The following is an 18699-nucleotide window of genomic DNA, read 5'->3' as shown; positions in this document are numbered from 1 at the left end:
TAATTTTCTTCTTTTCTCAGAGTTTCTAACATTTTCATCAGTGCATGGTGAACAGTATGAGTGACCTTACAACCAGTAATAGAAAGGGTAGCTAGGAAAATGATATCATCAGAAGTGATTTGTGTCTTAGTGAGAGTCAGAAGATATAGGGAAGGAAAGGAAAAGGTTTAAAGGAAAGTAAGTTTGTTAACTGTGGAGCAAGCATTCCAGAGAACACAGTGGAAAGAACTGGTAGATCTGGGGTAGGACATTTAGGAGTTAATGTTGAAGACAAAAGGAATAAAGGAGTCAGCAGTAAGGGATGGGGCATAGAATTTGTATATTGACAAATAGGGTTTCAGGATCACTGGACTGGAGAGAGAGGGTAGGACTGTGCTAGTCACTGAAAACATGAGTCCAAGCAAAGTGTCCATCACTCCATGTACACTTTTATTCATCACTTCTTTCTCAGGATGCACATAGATTTTCCTTCCTGTGTCCTTCGTAGTTAATTTGGGTATTTATAATAGTCAAAATAACTTAGTTGTTCAGTGTTGTTCTTAAAACAACATCACTTTTCTCTTGGATCTGCTCATTGCACTCTTCATTATTTCTTATAAGTATATGTTTTTCTGAGATCATCTAGCTCATCATTTATTATGACACAATAGTATTCCATCACAATCATACCACCACTTGTCCAGCCATTCCTCAATTGATGGGCATGCTCCTAATTTCCATTTCTTTGCCACCACAATAAGAATTACATTCACACTCAATTTTTGTAGATTGGGAAACCAAGACCTAACTACATGGCCACCATTCCCTGACTACTTCTTAAAGAGGCTTATTCACTCAACAGGTGTTACCTCCATCTAACTGAATACCTGAAAAGGCTAGCCTAAAAAGGCCCAGGTGTCCCATTACATCCTGGGACATCTCTATTCATCCTGATGAATATCTAGTCACTAGATCCTGATAGCTCAGGAGGAGAAAGTGAGGTTGGTGACCTTGCACAGCTCTCCCTCATTCAAAACAAAGTCAAGTGCAGGTCATGTCATCATTTCTCTGATGTCATGGTCTTCTTCAAAAATGAAAGATGAACACAGATAGACACTGGAGAGGTCTGCTGAGGCAGACAGATGATTTCATTTAAGATCGTTCCTTTAAGTTCAACCTTGGAACAGGTGGAGAGGTTCAGTCCCATGAGACTCAGGAGGGCTACCTCAGAGCAGGCAAGACCAGGACAAGGTGCAACCTGGGAGAGTCTAAACAGGAGACAAAAATTGGAAATATGAGGTTGATGTGATCTGAGAAAAGACCCTGGCACACTGGTGAAGGCTTTGGGGAGAAGAGTGAGGCCACAGACTTGGTTCTAGGTTCAAGGTTGATAAATGATTTTTTGGGTAATCTTTGAAGTGAAGAGACATGGGCAGGCAACCTTGAATGAAATTGCTAGAGGTCCCTGACAATCACCACACTGATGATTGCCTGAGTCCTTTTCATAGCTGCTGATACCCTGTGTCCTAGTCATAGATAATGGTCTCCAATGTTCTAATCAATCAAAGTCTTTCTGTGTCCCTGTCAGAGATACTGATCATAAGTAGTCATTGGCTTCTTGTTTCCTTGTCACAGGCAAGGTCCCCACTCTTTCTGTCATAGTCATTTACCATCACATGCCCAAATTCACATCAATCAATAATGCCTCTCCTTTCCTGTGTCCTGTCCCAGGTGTGATGGAGATTCCTAGTCTTTCAGGCTCTTTTCTCTCCAGTTTTATGATTACCTTCATCCTCCTCCTCAAGACACCAACATTGGCCTCAGGTAAGAGTATTTACTTCTCTTTCACTCTCAGGGGCTAGGAATGGGGTTGAACATGCAGAGATTCTATCCCACCCTTCTAAACCATTCCCTAATACTCTCCTAGTCTCTTCTGGAGATTTTCTCACTTTTCCCCTTTTCTTTCTCCTATGGTCTTCTCATTGTACTGATATACTATCACCTCTTTTAGTTGCTTCCTTAATATTTTCCCCATTCTCCCTTACTCTCTTTTCCTTTGTCCGCTCCTCATCCCATTTTAGTGTTCTGTCCTTTACACCCTTCTTGTATAAACCTTGTATATATTTCCATCTTCTGCTGTTATTTTCTCTGACCCTCTGTCTCTTCTTCTTGCCTGCTTGAATAGGACACTTCTCAGTGATTGGACCTGCAAGACCCATCCAGGCTCCACTTGGGGGAGAGGCAGAGTTACCATGTTATTTGTCTCCACCTCAGAGTGCTCAGCACATGGAAGTGGTCTGGTTGCAGTCCACTCGGGTGGTGCATCTTTATCAAGATGGGAAGGATCAGTTTGGAGACCAGGCCTCTGATTACCGAGGGAGGACAGAACTGATGAGAGATGCTATCACAAATGGGAATGTCACCCTGAAAATACGAGATGTGAGACTCTCAGATGCAGGAAGGTACCAGTGTCTCTTTGAGGATCATTTACACCAAGAGGAAGCTGATATGCAGCTGGAGGTTTTAGGTGAGGAGCTGGGCCTGAAATGGGCATGTTCATACACATGTATGGGGTGGGGAGGAGAGATGTTTTTTCTGTTTTGTCATTAAAAAAATCACAGAAGATGGCGGAGTAGAAAGACACACATACACATAGCTCCGAACCCACAACCCACAGAATGGCTAGAGGGGACCAGCTCACCGTGAATTCTGCACCCAGAGGCCACGGAATATTGGAGCGAGGGAGATTTCTGTTCCAGAGACCTGCAAACCTCTCGCAGGGGGTCCTTCACGCTGTGGACTGGGCGCCGGGACTGAAAGGTCCGTCACGCTGCAGACGCGGAGCCCAGCCCAGACCAGCTGCTGTCGCGGCTCCAAGAGGTACAGATCCGAGCAGGCTTCAGGGAAGGGACCTCCAGCGGCGGCATAAACTCCCCCACCCATAGGTGACGAGGGTCGGTGAGAGAGTCTCTTTGGCGGGTCGAGAGGGGAGTGGGGTGCCCCCATGGCTCGGGCCCCCCCGGGAGATAGAAGCTGAAAGGCGGCTGCAGACAGGGGCTCCCAAAGCGGGCGGGAGCCTGGATCCATTGTGGAAGGTCTGTGCATAAACCCCCTGAGGGAACGGAGCCTGAGAGGCAGCCCTGCCCTGACCTGACCTGACCATCTGAACTTAATTCTCACACTGAATAGCAGCCCTGCCCCCGCCAAAAGCCCTAAGGCGGGAAGCAGCATTTGAATCTCAGTCCCCAAACGCTGGCTGGGAGGACCAGGAGGTGAGGTGGGTGTGAGGAGAATATTCAGAGGTCAAGCCACTGGCTGGGGAGAATGCCCAGAAAAGGGAAAAGAAATAAAACTGTTGAAGGGTACTTTCTTGGAGAAAAGACACTTCCTCCCTTCCTTTCTGATGAGGAAGAACAATGCTTACCATCAGGCAAAGACACAGAAATCAAGGATTCTGTGTCCCAGCCCACCCAATGGGCTCAGGCCATGGAAGAGCTCAAAAAGAATTTTGAAAATCAAGTTAGAGAGGTGGAGGAAAAACTGGGAAGAGAAATGAGAGGGATGAAAGAGAAGCATGAAAAGCAGATCAGCTCCCTGCTAAAGGAGAACCAAAAAAATGTTGAAGAAATTAACACCTTGAAAACTAGCCTAACTCAATTGGCAAAAGAGGTTCAAAAGGCCAATGAGGAGAAGAATGCTTTCAAAAGCAGAATTAGCCAAATGGAAAAGGAGATTCAAAAGCTCACTGAAGAAAATAGAACTTTCAAAACTGGAATGGTACAGATGGACGCTAGGGACTTTATGAGAAAGACAGATATCACAGAACATAGTGAGAAGATTCAAAAAATGGAAGATAATGTGAAATATCTTATTGGAAAAACAATTGACCTGGAAAATAGAATCAGGAGAGACAATGTAAAAATTCTGGGACTACCTGAAAACCATGATCAAAAGAAGAGCCTAGACATCATCTTCCATGAAATTATCAAGGAAAACTGCCCTGAGATTCTAGAACCAGAGGGCAAAATAAATATTCAAGGAATCCGCAGAACACCACATGAAAGAGATCCAAAAAGAGAAACTCCTAGGAGCATTGTGGCCAAATTCCAGAATTCCCAGGTGAAAGAGAAAATATTGCAAGCAGCTAGAAAGAAACAATTCAAGTATTGTGGAAATACAATCAGGATAACACAAGATCTAGCACCCTCTACATTAAGGGATCGAAGGGAATGGAATAGGATATTCCAGAAGTCAAAGGAACTAGGACTAAAACCAAGAATCACCTACCCAGCAAAACTGAGTATAATACTTCAGGAGAAAAAATGGTCTTTCAATGAAATAGAGGATTTTCAAATTTTCTTGATGAAAAGACCAGAGCTGAAAAGAAAATTTGACTTTCTAACACAAGAATGAAGAGAACCATGAAAAGGTGAACAGCAAAGAGAAGTCATAAGGGACTTACTAAAGTTGAACTGTTTACATTCCTACATGGAAAGACAATATTTGTAACTCTTGAAACATTTCAGTATCTGGGTACTGGGTGGGAGTACACACACACACACACACACACATGCACACACGCACACATACATAGAGACAGAGTGCACAGAGTGAATTGAAGAGGATGGGATCATATCTTAAAAAAAAATGAAATCAAGCAGTGAGAGAGAAATATTGGGAGGAGAAAGGGAGAAGTTGAATGGGGCAAATTATCTCTCATAAAAGAGGCAAACAAAAGACTTATTAGTGGAGGGATAAAGAGGGGAGGCAAGAGAAAAACATGAGGTCTACTCTCATCACATTCCACTAAAGGAAAGAATAAAATGCACACTCATTTTGATAGGAAAACCTATCTCATAATACAGGAGAGGGGGGGTCAGGGGCACAAGTAGGGTCGGGGGGAGGATGGAGGGGAGGGCATGGGGAGGAGAATGCAATCAGAGGTCGACACTCATGGGGAGGGAAAGGATCATAAGAGAATAGAAGTAATGGAGGACAGGATATGATGGAGGGAAATATAGTTAGTCCTATACAACACAACTAGTATGGAAATCATTTGCAAAACTACACAGATTTGGCCTATATTGAATTGCTTGTCTTCCAAGGGGAAGGGGTAGAGAGGGAGGGAGCTAAAGATGTTAGAACTCAAAGTGCTAGGATCAAATGTAATGTTCTTACCACTGGGAAATAAGAAATACAGGTTAAGGGGTCAAGAAAGCAATCTGGCCCTACAGGACAAAAGAGAAGACGGAGACAAGGGCAGGGAGGGAGGATAGAGGGGAGAGCAGATTAGTCACAGGGGCAATTAGAATGCTTGGGTTTGGGGGGGGGGAGGGGATAAAAGGGGAGAAAATTTGTAACCCAAAATTTTGTGAAAATAAATGTTAAAAGTTAAAAAAAAAAAAATCACAGTATATCCCATTTAGAAGGGGACTGAAAGGTCACATGCTCCAACATCTCTCTGAACAAGAAACCTCTCTCTACTTTCCCTGCAGGTAAATATTTTCATTTGGCCTGTATCCTTGGCCTCTAATCTGGTGCCTAGCACATGGAAGATGCTTAATGAATGATTGTTGAATTTGATAGTTTTCAGCCTTTCCTCAAAGACTTCTAATGAAGTCCTTTTGCCTTCTTGGGGGAGGTGGCCCTTTCCACTTCTGGATACATTTAGTCATTAAGAAGTTTTGGCTGACATCAAACTTAACTCATCCTCTCTGAAACTTTCACCTAATTGTTACTAATTCTGCAACAGAGGCACAAGTGGAAAAAAATCTAATCCCATTTTCCATTTTTGCTATCTCTGTAAATCTGGACAACTCATTTTGCTTTTCTGTGCCTCAGTTTCCTCATTTGTAATAAGAGAGCATTATGCTTGACAGTTGTGTTTATCTCTTTTAGGTTTAAAACTGTGATCTTATGATAAGTATGTACCAATTTTCTCATCTTACTCTGGCTACACCTCTCAGGAGACTAGAAGGAGCAATGGGACTACTTTTCTCTAAGGCTTTTGGAGCCACCATCCTATTGTGTTTCCTCTATTGTTAACTGTCAGTGATTAGCACCTCAGTTGTATTTAATCAATTAATGTCAGTTACATTTTATAAAGGAATATTTACTAAAATGTTAAAAGAACAAAATTATAAATATTTCCTTCTTTGGGCATACTCTTCCCTATACCACCTCAATCCCTGGGGATTGTAAGGAGAGTAGGCTCAAACCAATGGACGTTTCTACGTAGCATTGGTCCAAAAGTGAATTGGCTTATGAATGGATGAGTGTGCCTCCATGCTTCTACTGGGCTGAGTCCTTTAGGTTCCTTGGGAATTTGTTTTTCTCTGTCTGGCTACTAGCAAATCCTTGCAAGGACTCCAGCCCCCAGATACTCTGATGGTGTCTTTTGAAACTCATAGGTCATAGTCATCTTAAAGACACTTTACCTGAAATCGGGGAAAATGCCTACACTAGAGACAGAAGTAATGGCATGGTAATGTTTTCTATCTGGGTGAGAGTCACTTCAAGGTCCCTCTTCCCATTCAGAGACTCACAGAAGCTAGGTTTCATAGCAGCTTGTCTTCTTTGAAAACCAAGTTCAAAAAAACAAGATTAGACTTGATGTATAGAAAAACTGCCCAACAATTAGACCAGTGCCAAAGTAAAAGGGATCTCCATAAGAGTTAGTTGTCTCCCCCTCTCTGTGAGACTTAAAGCAAAGGCTGGATGATCACTTGTAGGGAGATTCTCAAGGCAGAATCTGATTGAAGTGTGTGTTGAACAAGATGGGCCTCTGAGTTCCCTTTGAAATCTCATACGTGGTGAGTATAACATCCTTTCAGAAGTACACAAAACTGGTCCTCCATCTTACTTATACTTGCTGATACAATCAATGCAGCCTAATGATGTATCTCACAAATAGGTGGGGATAAAATCTGGTTATGTGGTTTGAGCTGTGGATGGAGAAAGGGAATATAGCCATAGTAATGTTGTTGGCAGAAGGAAGAAGACTGTCTGCTGTGGAAAGCAAAGTTGGAGTAGGGAGCAGCAGTGATCAGAGGGGCCCAGAATTTGGCCTTAAGGATGTCTTTGTTCTCTGCTCAGTGTGGGTGTGAGGGTGAGAGGGAAGAAGGGAAGATGGTGCAAAGATTGGTACACTGCTTCTCTAATCCTGAGACTTATGTGCAATTGTGTTTTAGGTGAAGAAACTATTTCACAGGCTTTGCCAAGAATTTACTTTTTGTTCATGATATTTTGCTTGGTGATGTATGTAACACATCTATTATTGATGCTGGAATTCCAAGGTAATTATGAGGGGAAACTGGGTCAGGAGCTTCCTATATGGCTCTTTAGGCATGTCTGGATAGGGAGAGGACAAGGATTTTGGGACCCAGAGTCTTGGGAGCCTGACTTTTTACCTATTCCCTGTTCACTTGCAAAGGGTTATACCTTGTTCCCCCAGGACACTCTAGGTTCCATGTTCTTCAGTGTCCATGCATAGAACACTGCTCCTCCCAACTACCTTTGTAGTTATGTGATCACGTGAATTCCCCCCTCATCCCATCTCCTGCTAGATATTTTTTCTGGGGAGTCTGAGAAGAACTAGTCCTGTATATCCAGGGTCTTCTTTCTCCAACCATTCATTTATCATATGTTGACAACTGACTGTATGCAAAGAATGTGCTAGGCTTTGTGAGATGACCAAAAACTATTTCCTTCCTCTCTCTCAGTCCCAATCCTTGCCCCTGTGTAAGGTAGACAAGGTAAAGGTCTAAAAAACTATCATCTTTGATTTTTGAAGCAACTGAAAATAGTTTAAATTAACTAGCAGGTCAAGAACTGATTTATCCTTTGTTTTGTAGTACGGACAGAAAAAAGAAGGTTACATTTTCATAAGTTGGTAGTTGCCCTTGGTAACTCAGTAACTTGTACTTGCCCTCTTAGAGCTAATAATCTCTGTGAGAGTTATTCATGGATACAAAACTGAGATAAATATAAAGGGGAGATCTGGATAACATACTGTGAGAAATCTGAAGAGGGAGAAATCAGTTTTACCTGGTGATAGGAAGGGGTCTACAAAGATTTCAGTAAGAAAGTAGACTCTGAGATTGGCGTTGAAGGAAGAACAAGTTTAGATAGAAGTGGGGGTGGGTTAGAGATAATTCTTGCCTTGGGAGCGAAAGAAGGAAAGGGATATGGCAGGATGAGGAGGAAAGACAGAGGCTAATATAGTTTCACTGAAATTTAGCATACTTGAATCACTTAATCAAGAAATAAGAAGTATTTATTAAGTACCCACTATATGCAAGGCACTGTACTAGGTACTGGGAATGCAAACAGAAATGGGGAAAATCCTCATCCACAAGAGCTTACATTCTATCAGGGGAGACAAAAATGCATAAACCTACCAAATAAATACAAGATAATTAGGGAAGGGAGGTACCAGCATCTGTTACATGTCATCTGAAAAGATGTATATGGAAGGTGACACTTGAGCTAATATTTGGGGAAAAAATAGCAAATAGGGATTCTAAAAGGTAAAGTTTAGGAGGGAGTGCATTGCAGGCAAAGGTGACAGACTGTACAAAGGCATAGAGTTGTAAAGTGGACAGGGTAGGACAGCAGGAAGGTGACCATAGTAGCCCTTAGAATGTTTGAAGAGAATTCATGTACAATTCAGCTCTAAATGTGTGGTCAAGTTGCAAAGGGGTTTAATGCCAAACAAAGGAGTTTATATTTGATTCTAGAGAGAACAGCGATTCACTAGAGTTTGTTGTGCAGAAGAGAGACATAGTTGATGTGTGATTTAGCAAAATCACTTTGGCAACAGAGTGGATGATGGATTGGAGAAAGGAGACATTTGAAGCAAAGAGACCAATTGAGTGGTCATTGTAACAACCCAAGGAAAAATTGAGTAAGGTCTATATTAGAAGGGAGCAACGTGAGCGGAGAAGAACCCTCATAGTGTAAGAGATATTGGAGGTAAAATGAACAAGATTAGGCAACTGATTATATATATATCGGGGAAGGGAGAATAAGGGACCATGGATTGTGTTACAAACTTGAATCTGTGTGACTGGAAGAATGGCCACATTCTTGAGAGGATTAGGGCAATTTGAAAGAGAGCTGTATTTGGAGGGTAAGACAGTGGTTTAACATTTAACTAGTTTAACTATAAAGTCAATATTAGGAATAAAAGAAAGTGGTGTCAGTGGTGATGGTCTAGAAAAAGTATTAAGGAGTGGAAAGATGGGAAGTCATGGTGAAGAAAAAGATTAGATTTAGAAGGAATGAGGCACAGGGAAAGATAATATGAGTAGAAATTTGTGGGTGATGACAAAGTCAAGGTTGTGACTATGTGACCTTTATTAACTGAGTTGGAATGGAGGTCTAAGTCATGGGACCTGAGGAGTTTACAATACTGAGAAGGTAATGTATTTGAAGGAATATCAACACAGATGTAGACACATCCTTGTGTGATAAGAGTTATAGTGGAAAGAAATACCGTGAGCCAGGTACTTTCTCATTGCGAAAGGAAGAATGTCTGGAGGCCAATAGGAAACTGTCACCTAATTGGGGTGTGTATTTAGATAGAGTGAGCCTCCAAGAAAGAAAGGATTACTGAGTGAGAGCAGCAAAGCTGAAGTCTGGAAGTACCAATGGAAGTGAATAGTTTTCTGAGTCCCTCTCCAAGACATGACTCATTATTCCCTCTAGGGTTCAATAAAAATTCCTTTGTTTAGCATTAAACCCATTTACAGCCTGGTTCCACATTTAGAGCTATATTGTCCATGACAAATATTGGAAAGGACATCCAAACCGCGAAGTATCCCTGAGGGCAACCAAGTTTCACTGAGTGTCAAAAGATGAAAGGAATAAGGGAGAGAAAGGTGTAAAATGAAAATAATTTTCTGAATTAATTAAGAAGCAAGAAACAAGAAAGATTTTTAAAATGAAGAAACATTTGTTATTAAGGAGCAGAAATTCCAAAGGGCACAATGGAAGGGTGAACAGAACGCTCATATATGAAGTTCAATTTTGGGTACCACAAGGGCCATGTTTCAATCTAGGTTGGTGAAACTGCTAAGGATGCTATAGAACAACAGAGTTGTACTTGAAGTTTGTTGTGGGGAGGGCAGCAGCAGAGAAAACAAAATCATAGTCATGTTCTCAGGATTTGGGGCTTCTCTCAGTATATTTTCACAGGTCCCAACCCTGGATGGGTGAGATTAGTGGGATTATGGTTCTGAGTGGTGCATTTGAAATGGAAATGTGTATTTTTTACTTGTGGATACGGCACAGATGCAGAGGTAAGAAGGGAGGGATGGACAGCAACGTGATGGAATCATGGGATGATAATAAACCTCCAATTTTGCAGTCCCCAGGGAGCCTAGAGTCTGAGTGTTCCTCAGTCTTTGTGCAATCCTTACCCCTCTTTGTTCAGTGTAGGCTGATCTGTATTTGCTCCTCATCCTAAAAACTTGAGTATTTCTAATCTGTGTAGTCCTCAGTCTGTGTATCTCCCTGACCCCTTATTGGGCCCCAAGTGTCTGCACGGTTGTGATGCCTTTGTGTCCCCCAATCCATATATAGCCATCCTGAGTGTGCACTGAATTGAGTGTGACACATTTTCTCTGCAGCCCAGACCCTGAATTTTCCTTCACTCTTTTGAAAAACAGATCCAAGTTTCTTGGTTTCCACATAGTGTGGCTAGCTCCTACGTAACCTTAAGTGCTAGAGTGATTCTCTGCCCTCTTCTATGTCTTAGAGGCCTGGGACCCTTCTGAGTATGGATTAAGGAAAATGGTCTGATGCATAAGATATATTTGTATTCCATATGGAGAGGCCAAAGGTCTTAGGGCTCCAAGGGATCAGAAAGTGATGGTCCCAACTTTCCTTCCCCTGGAGAACTGGGAAGGGATATCTTATTTCTTCTCAGCATGAGCTCATCAGTTCTTTCTCAAATGCAGGCTTTTATTTTGATGAAACATCACATTGGAAAGAATGGAAATTTGGAATAGCAATTGCTTTGCTGATAATAACAAAGATCATTCCTTTTATACTTCAAGCAACATACTACTTTAGAAAACGCTGCCCCCAGAGAACCTAACCAGTCCCAAGAGCTGACAATAAGGTAATTTCAGTTTGGGTCTACATTTGACTCAATAATAACGGGTTATCTTTGGAGCCAACTAGTGAGGGACAAATGAAGGGACACTATTTCTGAGTTGAGGAGTAGAAGAGGATAAAAGGAAAAGAGAGATTCATAACAATGAGTTAAGTGGGAGGCTTGGGAATATGAGACAGGCTGAGGAAAACAGTGGACCTGACTCAGACTGGACTGGGAGGAGGACAGTATAAAGGAAGTCAAAGAGAGACCACAGTCCTTCTTTTATTTCTGTTCTGCTCCCCTCCTTATCAACTCACTTACATGCCTTTTCCTATCTCCTCCTTATCCCCTATCTCATATAATAAAGTGACCTTTATTGTATACATATATAATAAAGTTCTCTTTGCCAAAACCACCTCCTCTTCATGCACAAATGATCCCATTCCATCCTGTCTCATGCAGTATATTACACCCTTTGATCACCATTCTGTCTCTTATCTTCAATCTTTATCTGCCTATGGGTTGCTTCTCTGCAGTCTACAATTATGCTCATGTCTCCCCTCTCCTCAAAAAGTTCACTTGATCTGTCCATCCATATTAGTAATTGTTTCATATCTTTGCTTCCCTTTGTCACTAAAATCCTTGAGAAGGTCACCTACAAGACATGCCTCCACATCTTTTTCCTTTTATTCTCTTCTTTCTTCTACTGTCTGGCTTTTGATTTTATGATTCAGCTGAAACTACTTATTTTAAAGTTACTAATGTTTTCAAGTGACAAATCTAATAACTTTTTTCAATCCTTATTCTAATTAAACTCTCTGTAGCCTTTGAAACTGTCACTCAGCCACTTCTCAAACATATTGCTGACCTCAGGTGCCCAAGAAGATCAGACTCTGTTTTTCAGTTTGCCTTGCCAAAGATCTGAGGTAAAAAAAAAAGGGATCAGATGTAACTACCTATTTAAACTAAAATTGAGACATATTCTAATATGGCTTCATTTATGTCAAGAAAGTCAGAATACCTTGACACTCTCTGCCATCCCACAAAAAAAATTTGAGAAGGAGAGCACTAAACACTGGAAGGCATCAGAGAAGTATCACAGAATGTTGATATTTGAGCTAAGCTTTAAAGAAAGACAAGAATTTTGAGAGGCATAGAGAAGAAAAGGATGTGTTTTAATCAAAAGGGACAGATTGAAGAAAGTTGTGGCAATGGGAGAGTCACTGTCAGGTTCAGAGAGCATATGGTAGTCTATTTTGGTTGGAATTAGAGAATTTCATAAAGGAGAGTAAGATCCATAAGATTCACTTGCCTGCAGGTTGCCTTTGCTCTGTATGTCTGTCATGTTTTGTTTTCCTATCTAACACCCCTTCCTCCTGCCCACTCTGGGTAATGTTCGTTTGGGTTTGTGCTTCCTATTTATTTCATTCATTTCTACAACGTTAGCCAATAGCCAGGCAACATGGGTTCTCTGTGTTCCCCACCTCCCTTCATGTAGAATGCTCAGTAATCATTCCTGTTTCTAGGTGACCACATGGAAGTTTTGCACGCACTGCTGCATCAAAGTATGGTGACTCATCACTGAAGGGCTTGCAATGGTGAATGTGGATTGGAGTCCTTTGACTGCTGAGTCAGAAGAGCTCATTAGATGAACAAAAGCAAGCTAATCTTTCTGATTCTCTCTTCCATTCTAGTTTTGAAATATGAGGACTGTTTCAGTTTGTATTGGGAAAATCAGATCAAGAAAGAGGCAACTGACATTTCCCACCCAGTCTCCATGATCACTGGGATCATTTGGTCACCTCTGCATCTTTTATGTATATTCTATCAGGCCAACAAACTTCTCACATTGGTCTTATCAAGGACTCCTATATCCAAAGCATCAAAGAAAAATATAAATTGACCCCAGGCCATGGATGACTCAGAAAGGATTTTGAAAATCAAATAAGAGAGGTAGAGGGAAAATTGAGAAGGGTAATGAGAATGATGCAAGAAAATCATGCAAAAAGAATCAGCAGATTGGTAAGGAAGCACAAAAAAAAAAATACTGAAAAACATCTTAAAGAAGAGAATTGGCCAAATGGTAAAAGAGGCTCAAAAATGCAGTGGAGAGAAGAACGCCTTGAAAAGCAGAACTGGTCAAATGGGAAAGGAGGTAGGAAAGCTCAGTGAAGAAAACAATTTTTTTGAAATTATAATTGGATAAGTGGATACTAATGATTTTATGACACATCAAGAAATTATAAAACAAAATTGAAAGAATGAAAAAATAGAAGAAATTGTGAAATATCTCATTGGAAAAACAACTAACCTGGAAAATAGATCCAGGAGAGAAAATTTGAGAATTATTGGACTACCTAAAAACTGTGTCAAAAAGGGGGCCTAGATATCATCTTTCAAGAAGTTACCAAAGAAGACTGCTCTGATATTCTAGAATCAGAGGGGGAAAAGAAATTTAAAGAATCTTCCAATCACTCCTGAAAGAGATGGCAAAATGAAACCTCCCAGGAATATTATAGACAAATTCCACAGTTCCTAGGTCAATGAGAAAATTTTGCAAACAATGAAAAAGAAATGATTCAAGTATTGTGGGTTAGCAATATGATATTCTGAAGGGCCAAAGAGTTAAGATTCCAACCAAGAATCATCTACTCAGCAAAACTGAGTATCATGATTCAGACAGAAAAAAGGCATTCAGTGAAGCAGCAGACTTTCAAGCATTCCTGATCAAAAGACCAGAGGCGAATAGAAAGTTTAACTTTCAAATACAAGACACAAAAGAAGCATTAAAAGGCAACAAGAAAGAGAAATCCTAATGGATTCAATAAAGTTAATCTGTTTACATTCCTACATGGTAAAATGACATTTGGAACTCCTAAAAATTCCTCATTATTAGGACAGTTAGAAGGAGTATATGTAGACAGAGGTCACTGGTGTGATCTGAATATGATGCAATGATTGTCTGACAAAATAAAATTGAGGGGTTAGAAAGAAGAATGCACTGGGAGAAGGATAAGGAGAGAGATTGAATGGAAGAATTTTCTTAAAGGAGTCCAGAAAGAGATTTCCCAGTGGAGGGAAAGACAGAGGAAAGGGGAGTGCACACTAACCTTACTCTGATTGGAATTGGCTGAAAGAGGGAATAACATGTATACTCAGTTTGGCATAGAAATCTATCTTTCTTTAAAGGAGAGGGAGAAGATAAGTGGTGAGGCTGCTAGAAGGGAGGGAAGATTGGGATAGGTAAAAGTCCGAATCAAATCACTTTTGAGAATGAGCTGAGAGACAGGAGAGAAAATAGAATAAATGAGGGAGGTTGGATAGAGGGAAATGCATAGTTGGTAATCATTACTGTGAAAAAAAATGCAGCAAGATTCTCTGACAAAGACCTTTCTTCTGAAATATATAGGAAACTGAGTTAAATTTATAGAAATAAGAGCCATTCCTCAATTGATAAATGGTCAATTATATGAACAGACTGTTTTCAAACAAAGTAATCAAAGCTATCTCTAGTCATATGAAAAATGCTCAAAATCACTTTTGATTAGAGAAATGTAAATTAAAATAATTCTGAATTACTAATTCATACCTATTAGCTTGGCTAATATGACAGAAATGGAAATGACAAATGTTGGAGATGTGGGAAACTAAAACACTACTCTAGTGGTGGTGGAGTTGTGAACTATTCCAATCATTCTGGACAATAATTTGGAATTATGCCCAAAGGCCTATAAAAACATGCATACCCTTTGACTTAGCAATACCACTACCAGGTCTGTCTCCTAAAAAAAGCAAAAGAGAAAAAGGAAAAGGGCCCATATGTACAAAAATATTTATAACTTCTCTTTTAATAGTAGTAATTAATTGGAAATTGAGGGATGTCCATCAATTGGGGTATTGGCTGAACAAATTGTGATATGTGATTGAGATGGAATTCTATAGTACTATAAGAAATAATGAGAAGGATGCTCTCAGAAAAATCTGGAAAGACTTGCATGGACTGATACAAATGAAATGTACCATGTACAAAGTAACAGCAATATTGTGATGATCATCTGTGAATGACTTAGCTATTCTCAGCAATGTAATGGTTCAAGTCAACTCCAAAGGACTTATGATGAAAAATGCTATTCATCCCTAGAGAAAGAACTGATGGTGTCTGAATTTTGATGAAAGCATGCTTTTTAAAACTTTCCTTATTTTTCTTGTGTTTTTTTATCTATGTTTTCTTTTACTACATGACTATTATGGAAAAGCTTTGCATACCTACACAAGTATAATCTATATCGATTGCTTGCCTTGTCAGTGAAGGGTTGTGGAAGGACACAGGGAGAAAATTTGGAACTCAAAGCTTTAAAAATGAATGTAAAAAATTGTTTTCATATGTAACTGGGGAAAAATAAAATGGTAAGTAAAAATTTAAAAAAGAAATGACAGTGACAAAATGTTATTAAAAGAGAAATAATGGCTTGGTAAAAGAGGCACAAAGAATACTAAAGAATCCCTTAAAAAGTACAATTTGCCAAGTGGAAAAGAAGTACAAAACCTCACTGAATAAAATAAATACTTAAATATTACAACTGATCAAATGGAGGTTAATGACTCCAGGACACAACAAGAAACAGTAAAACAAAGTCAAAAGATTAAAAAAAGGAGAAATGTATGAAATATCTGCTTCAAAACACAACTTACTTGAAAAATAGAGGAGAGATAGTTTCAGAATTATTGAACAGCTTGAAAGCTATAATAAAAAATACCTAGACATCATATTTCAAGAAATTATAAAGGAAAATTGTCCAGAAGGTGATAACTATCTTGCTGTGCTGGTAATTCTCACTTCACATATTGCTGTAGCCCAGCTTGAAGAATCTTAAGTATAACTTTGCTGGCATGTAAAATGAGCATAATTGTTTGGTAATTTGAACACCCTTAGGCATTGCCCTTCTTTAAGATTGGTACATAATTTGGTCTTTTCCAATCCAGTGGCCACTGTAGAGTTTTCCAAATTTGCTGGCATATTGAGTACAGGACTTGAACAACTTTGTTTTTCAGGATTTTAAATAACTCAGCTGGAATTTTGTCACCTTATGATTAGCAATGCTTCCTAAAGTCTACTGTACTTCATTCACCAGGTTGCCTGGATCCAGATCTATTATCACCCCTTTGTAGTTACTGGTGATGTTAAGATCTTTCTTGGATAGTTCTTCTGTATATTCTTGCCACCTCTCCTTAATTTCTTGTATTTCTGTTATGTCCCTATCATTTTTCATTTATCATGCCCATTTTCAAGTGGAATATTCCCTTAAAGTCTCTAATGTTCTTGAAGAGATCGCTTGTCTTTCCTATTCTATTGTTTTCTTCCATTTCTTTGCACTGGTCATTTAAGGAAATCTTATTTCTCCTCATAGTCTCTGGAATTCTGCATTCAAGTGGATATGTCTTTCTCTTTTCTCTTTTGCTTCCCTTCTTTACTGAGCTATTTGTAAAGTCTCATTAGATAGCTGTCTTTCTTTCTTGTTCTTTTTCTTTTAAATTCTTTTTTTTGTTGTTGCCTCCTGTGCACTTTATCAGATTTAATCCCTTAAGTCTATTGATCACTTCATCTTCTTCTACATAAGGCATATTATTGAGGTCATACTTACATGATGTGAAGATTTCCCCTTCTTTCTTCAATTTGTCTGAAGCTTGCAAAAAGAAGCTCATGATCTGAATGACAGTCTGTTCCAAGTCTTGTTTTGACTGACTATGTAGAGCTTCTCCTCCTTTGCTGCAAAGTATATAATCAATCTGATTTGTATATTGACCATTTAGTGTAGAGTTGCCTTTTGGGTTGTTCAAAAAGTGTTTGCTTGATCAACCTCTATTATCCTCTCCCTTGCTTCATTTTGTACTCCAAGGCCAAACTTGTCTGTTATTCCAATTATCTTCTGATTTGCTACTTTGGCATTCCAATTCCCTTTTATGAATGTGACAACTTTTTTGGTCTTATTTCTAGAAGATGTTGTATATCTTCACATAACTGATCAATTTTAACCTCTTTGGCATCAGTGGTTGGAGCATAGACTTGTATTGCTCTGATGTTGAGCACTTTGCTTTGGTTTAGGACCAATATCATTCTGTTGTTTTTGATAATATATTTCAGTTTTGCTTTTCTCACCCTTTTATTGACTATGAAGGCTATTCCATTCTCTTAAGGAGTTTTTGTCCACAGTGGCATATGCAATAATCATTTGAATTAAATTCATTCATTCCCATTTGTTAAAGTTCACTGATACCCAAGATGTCAATGTTTAATCTTCCTGTTTTCTGTTTGACCACATCCAGCTTACCTTGGTTCATAGATAGTACATTCTGAATTTCTATGTAATATTGGTCTTTACAGCACTGGACTTTCCTTTCATTCCCCAGACACATCTGTATCTGAGCTTTGACCCAGCCACTTCATTAATATCGGAGCTACTTGTAGTTGTCCTTACTCTTCTCTAGTATTGGGTTGAATACCTCCCAACTGGAGGGGCTTGTCTTCCAATGTTATATCTTTTATCCTTTTAATACTATCCATGTAGTTTTCTTGGAATAGATACTGGAGTTGTTTGCTATTTCCTTTTCCAGGGGGTCACTTTTTGTCAGAATTCCCCACTATGATCTCTCCATCTTGAGTATCCTTGCAAAGCATACATAGTTCATAGTTTCACTGAGAGAAGCAATACCTTCCTCCATGACAAGGGAATGATCCAGGAGGGGATAGTTCTGATTACATAAAATTGCAAAAGTTTTTGCACAAATAAAACCAATGCAGCCAAAATTGGAAGGAAATTAGGAAACAGAAAGTTTTTCCTGACAAAGGCCTTATTCTTCAAATCTATAGAGAGCTGAGTCAAATTTATATAAAAAATAAAATATTTATATAAAAATAAGGACCATTCCTCAATTGATAAATGGTCAAAGGATTTGAAGAGAGAATTTTGAGAAGAAATCAAGTTATATCATAAATCATTATTGATTTGAAAAATGCAAATTGAAACAACTCTGAGACACCTTATACTATCAGATTGACTAACATGACAGAAAAGAAAAATGACAAGTGTTGGAGGGTATTTGGAAAAGCAAGAACACCAATGCACTATTGGTATCAGTTGTGAACTGGTGAACCATTCTGGAGAACAATTTGGAACTAAGCTCAAGGACTATAAAAGTGTCCATACCCCTTTGACTCAGAAATATTACTAGTAGGTCTGTATCCCGAAGAGATCAAAGGAAAAGGAGTTATATTAACAATATATGTATATGTATGTGTGTGGATATATATATATATATACACACATCAGTTCTGTTTGTGATAGCAAAGATTTAGAAATTGAGGAGATACTCATCAATGAACAAGTTATAGTATATGCTTGTGATGGAATTCTATTTTACTTTAAGAAATGACAAATACAACAGTTTCAGAAAAACGTAATATCGATGTGAGTTTATAAAGAGTGAAGTGAGCAGAACTTGGAGATCATTGTGCGATCTCTGAAAGATTTGTCTACTCTGATCAAAACAATGATCCAAAACAGCTCCAAAAAGTTCATGGTGAAAAATCTCATCCACCTGAAAATAATGAACTAATTAAC

At 39.3% G+C, this 18699-nt stretch overlaps 1 protein-coding gene across 1 annotated transcript in view; it reads left to right on the top strand.

The window, feature by feature from the left end:
- The first annotated feature begins 1595 nt into the window (after window positions 1-1595).
- The window catches only part of LOC140502272 (myelin-oligodendrocyte glycoprotein-like), a 39103-nt gene continuing 21999 nt past the window's right edge, over window positions 1596-18699 (top strand). Inside the window, 5 exon segments of the mRNA XM_072606548.1 lie at window positions 1596-1803; window positions 2165-2506; window positions 7170-7274; window positions 10164-10280; window positions 10941-11104. Of these exon segments, the coding sequence (XP_072462649.1) occupies window positions 1656-1803; window positions 2165-2506; window positions 7170-7274; window positions 10164-10280; window positions 10941-11104 (876 nt within the window). The 5' untranslated portion in view covers window positions 1596-1655.

This window comes from Notamacropus eugenii, chromosome 4 (assembly GCF_028372415.1).
Source record: "Notamacropus eugenii isolate mMacEug1 chromosome 4, mMacEug1.pri_v2, whole genome shotgun sequence".
Taxonomy (NCBI): Eukaryota; Metazoa; Chordata; class Mammalia; order Diprotodontia; family Macropodidae; genus Notamacropus; species Notamacropus eugenii.
This window is presented reverse-complemented; position numbering and strand designations above follow the sequence as displayed.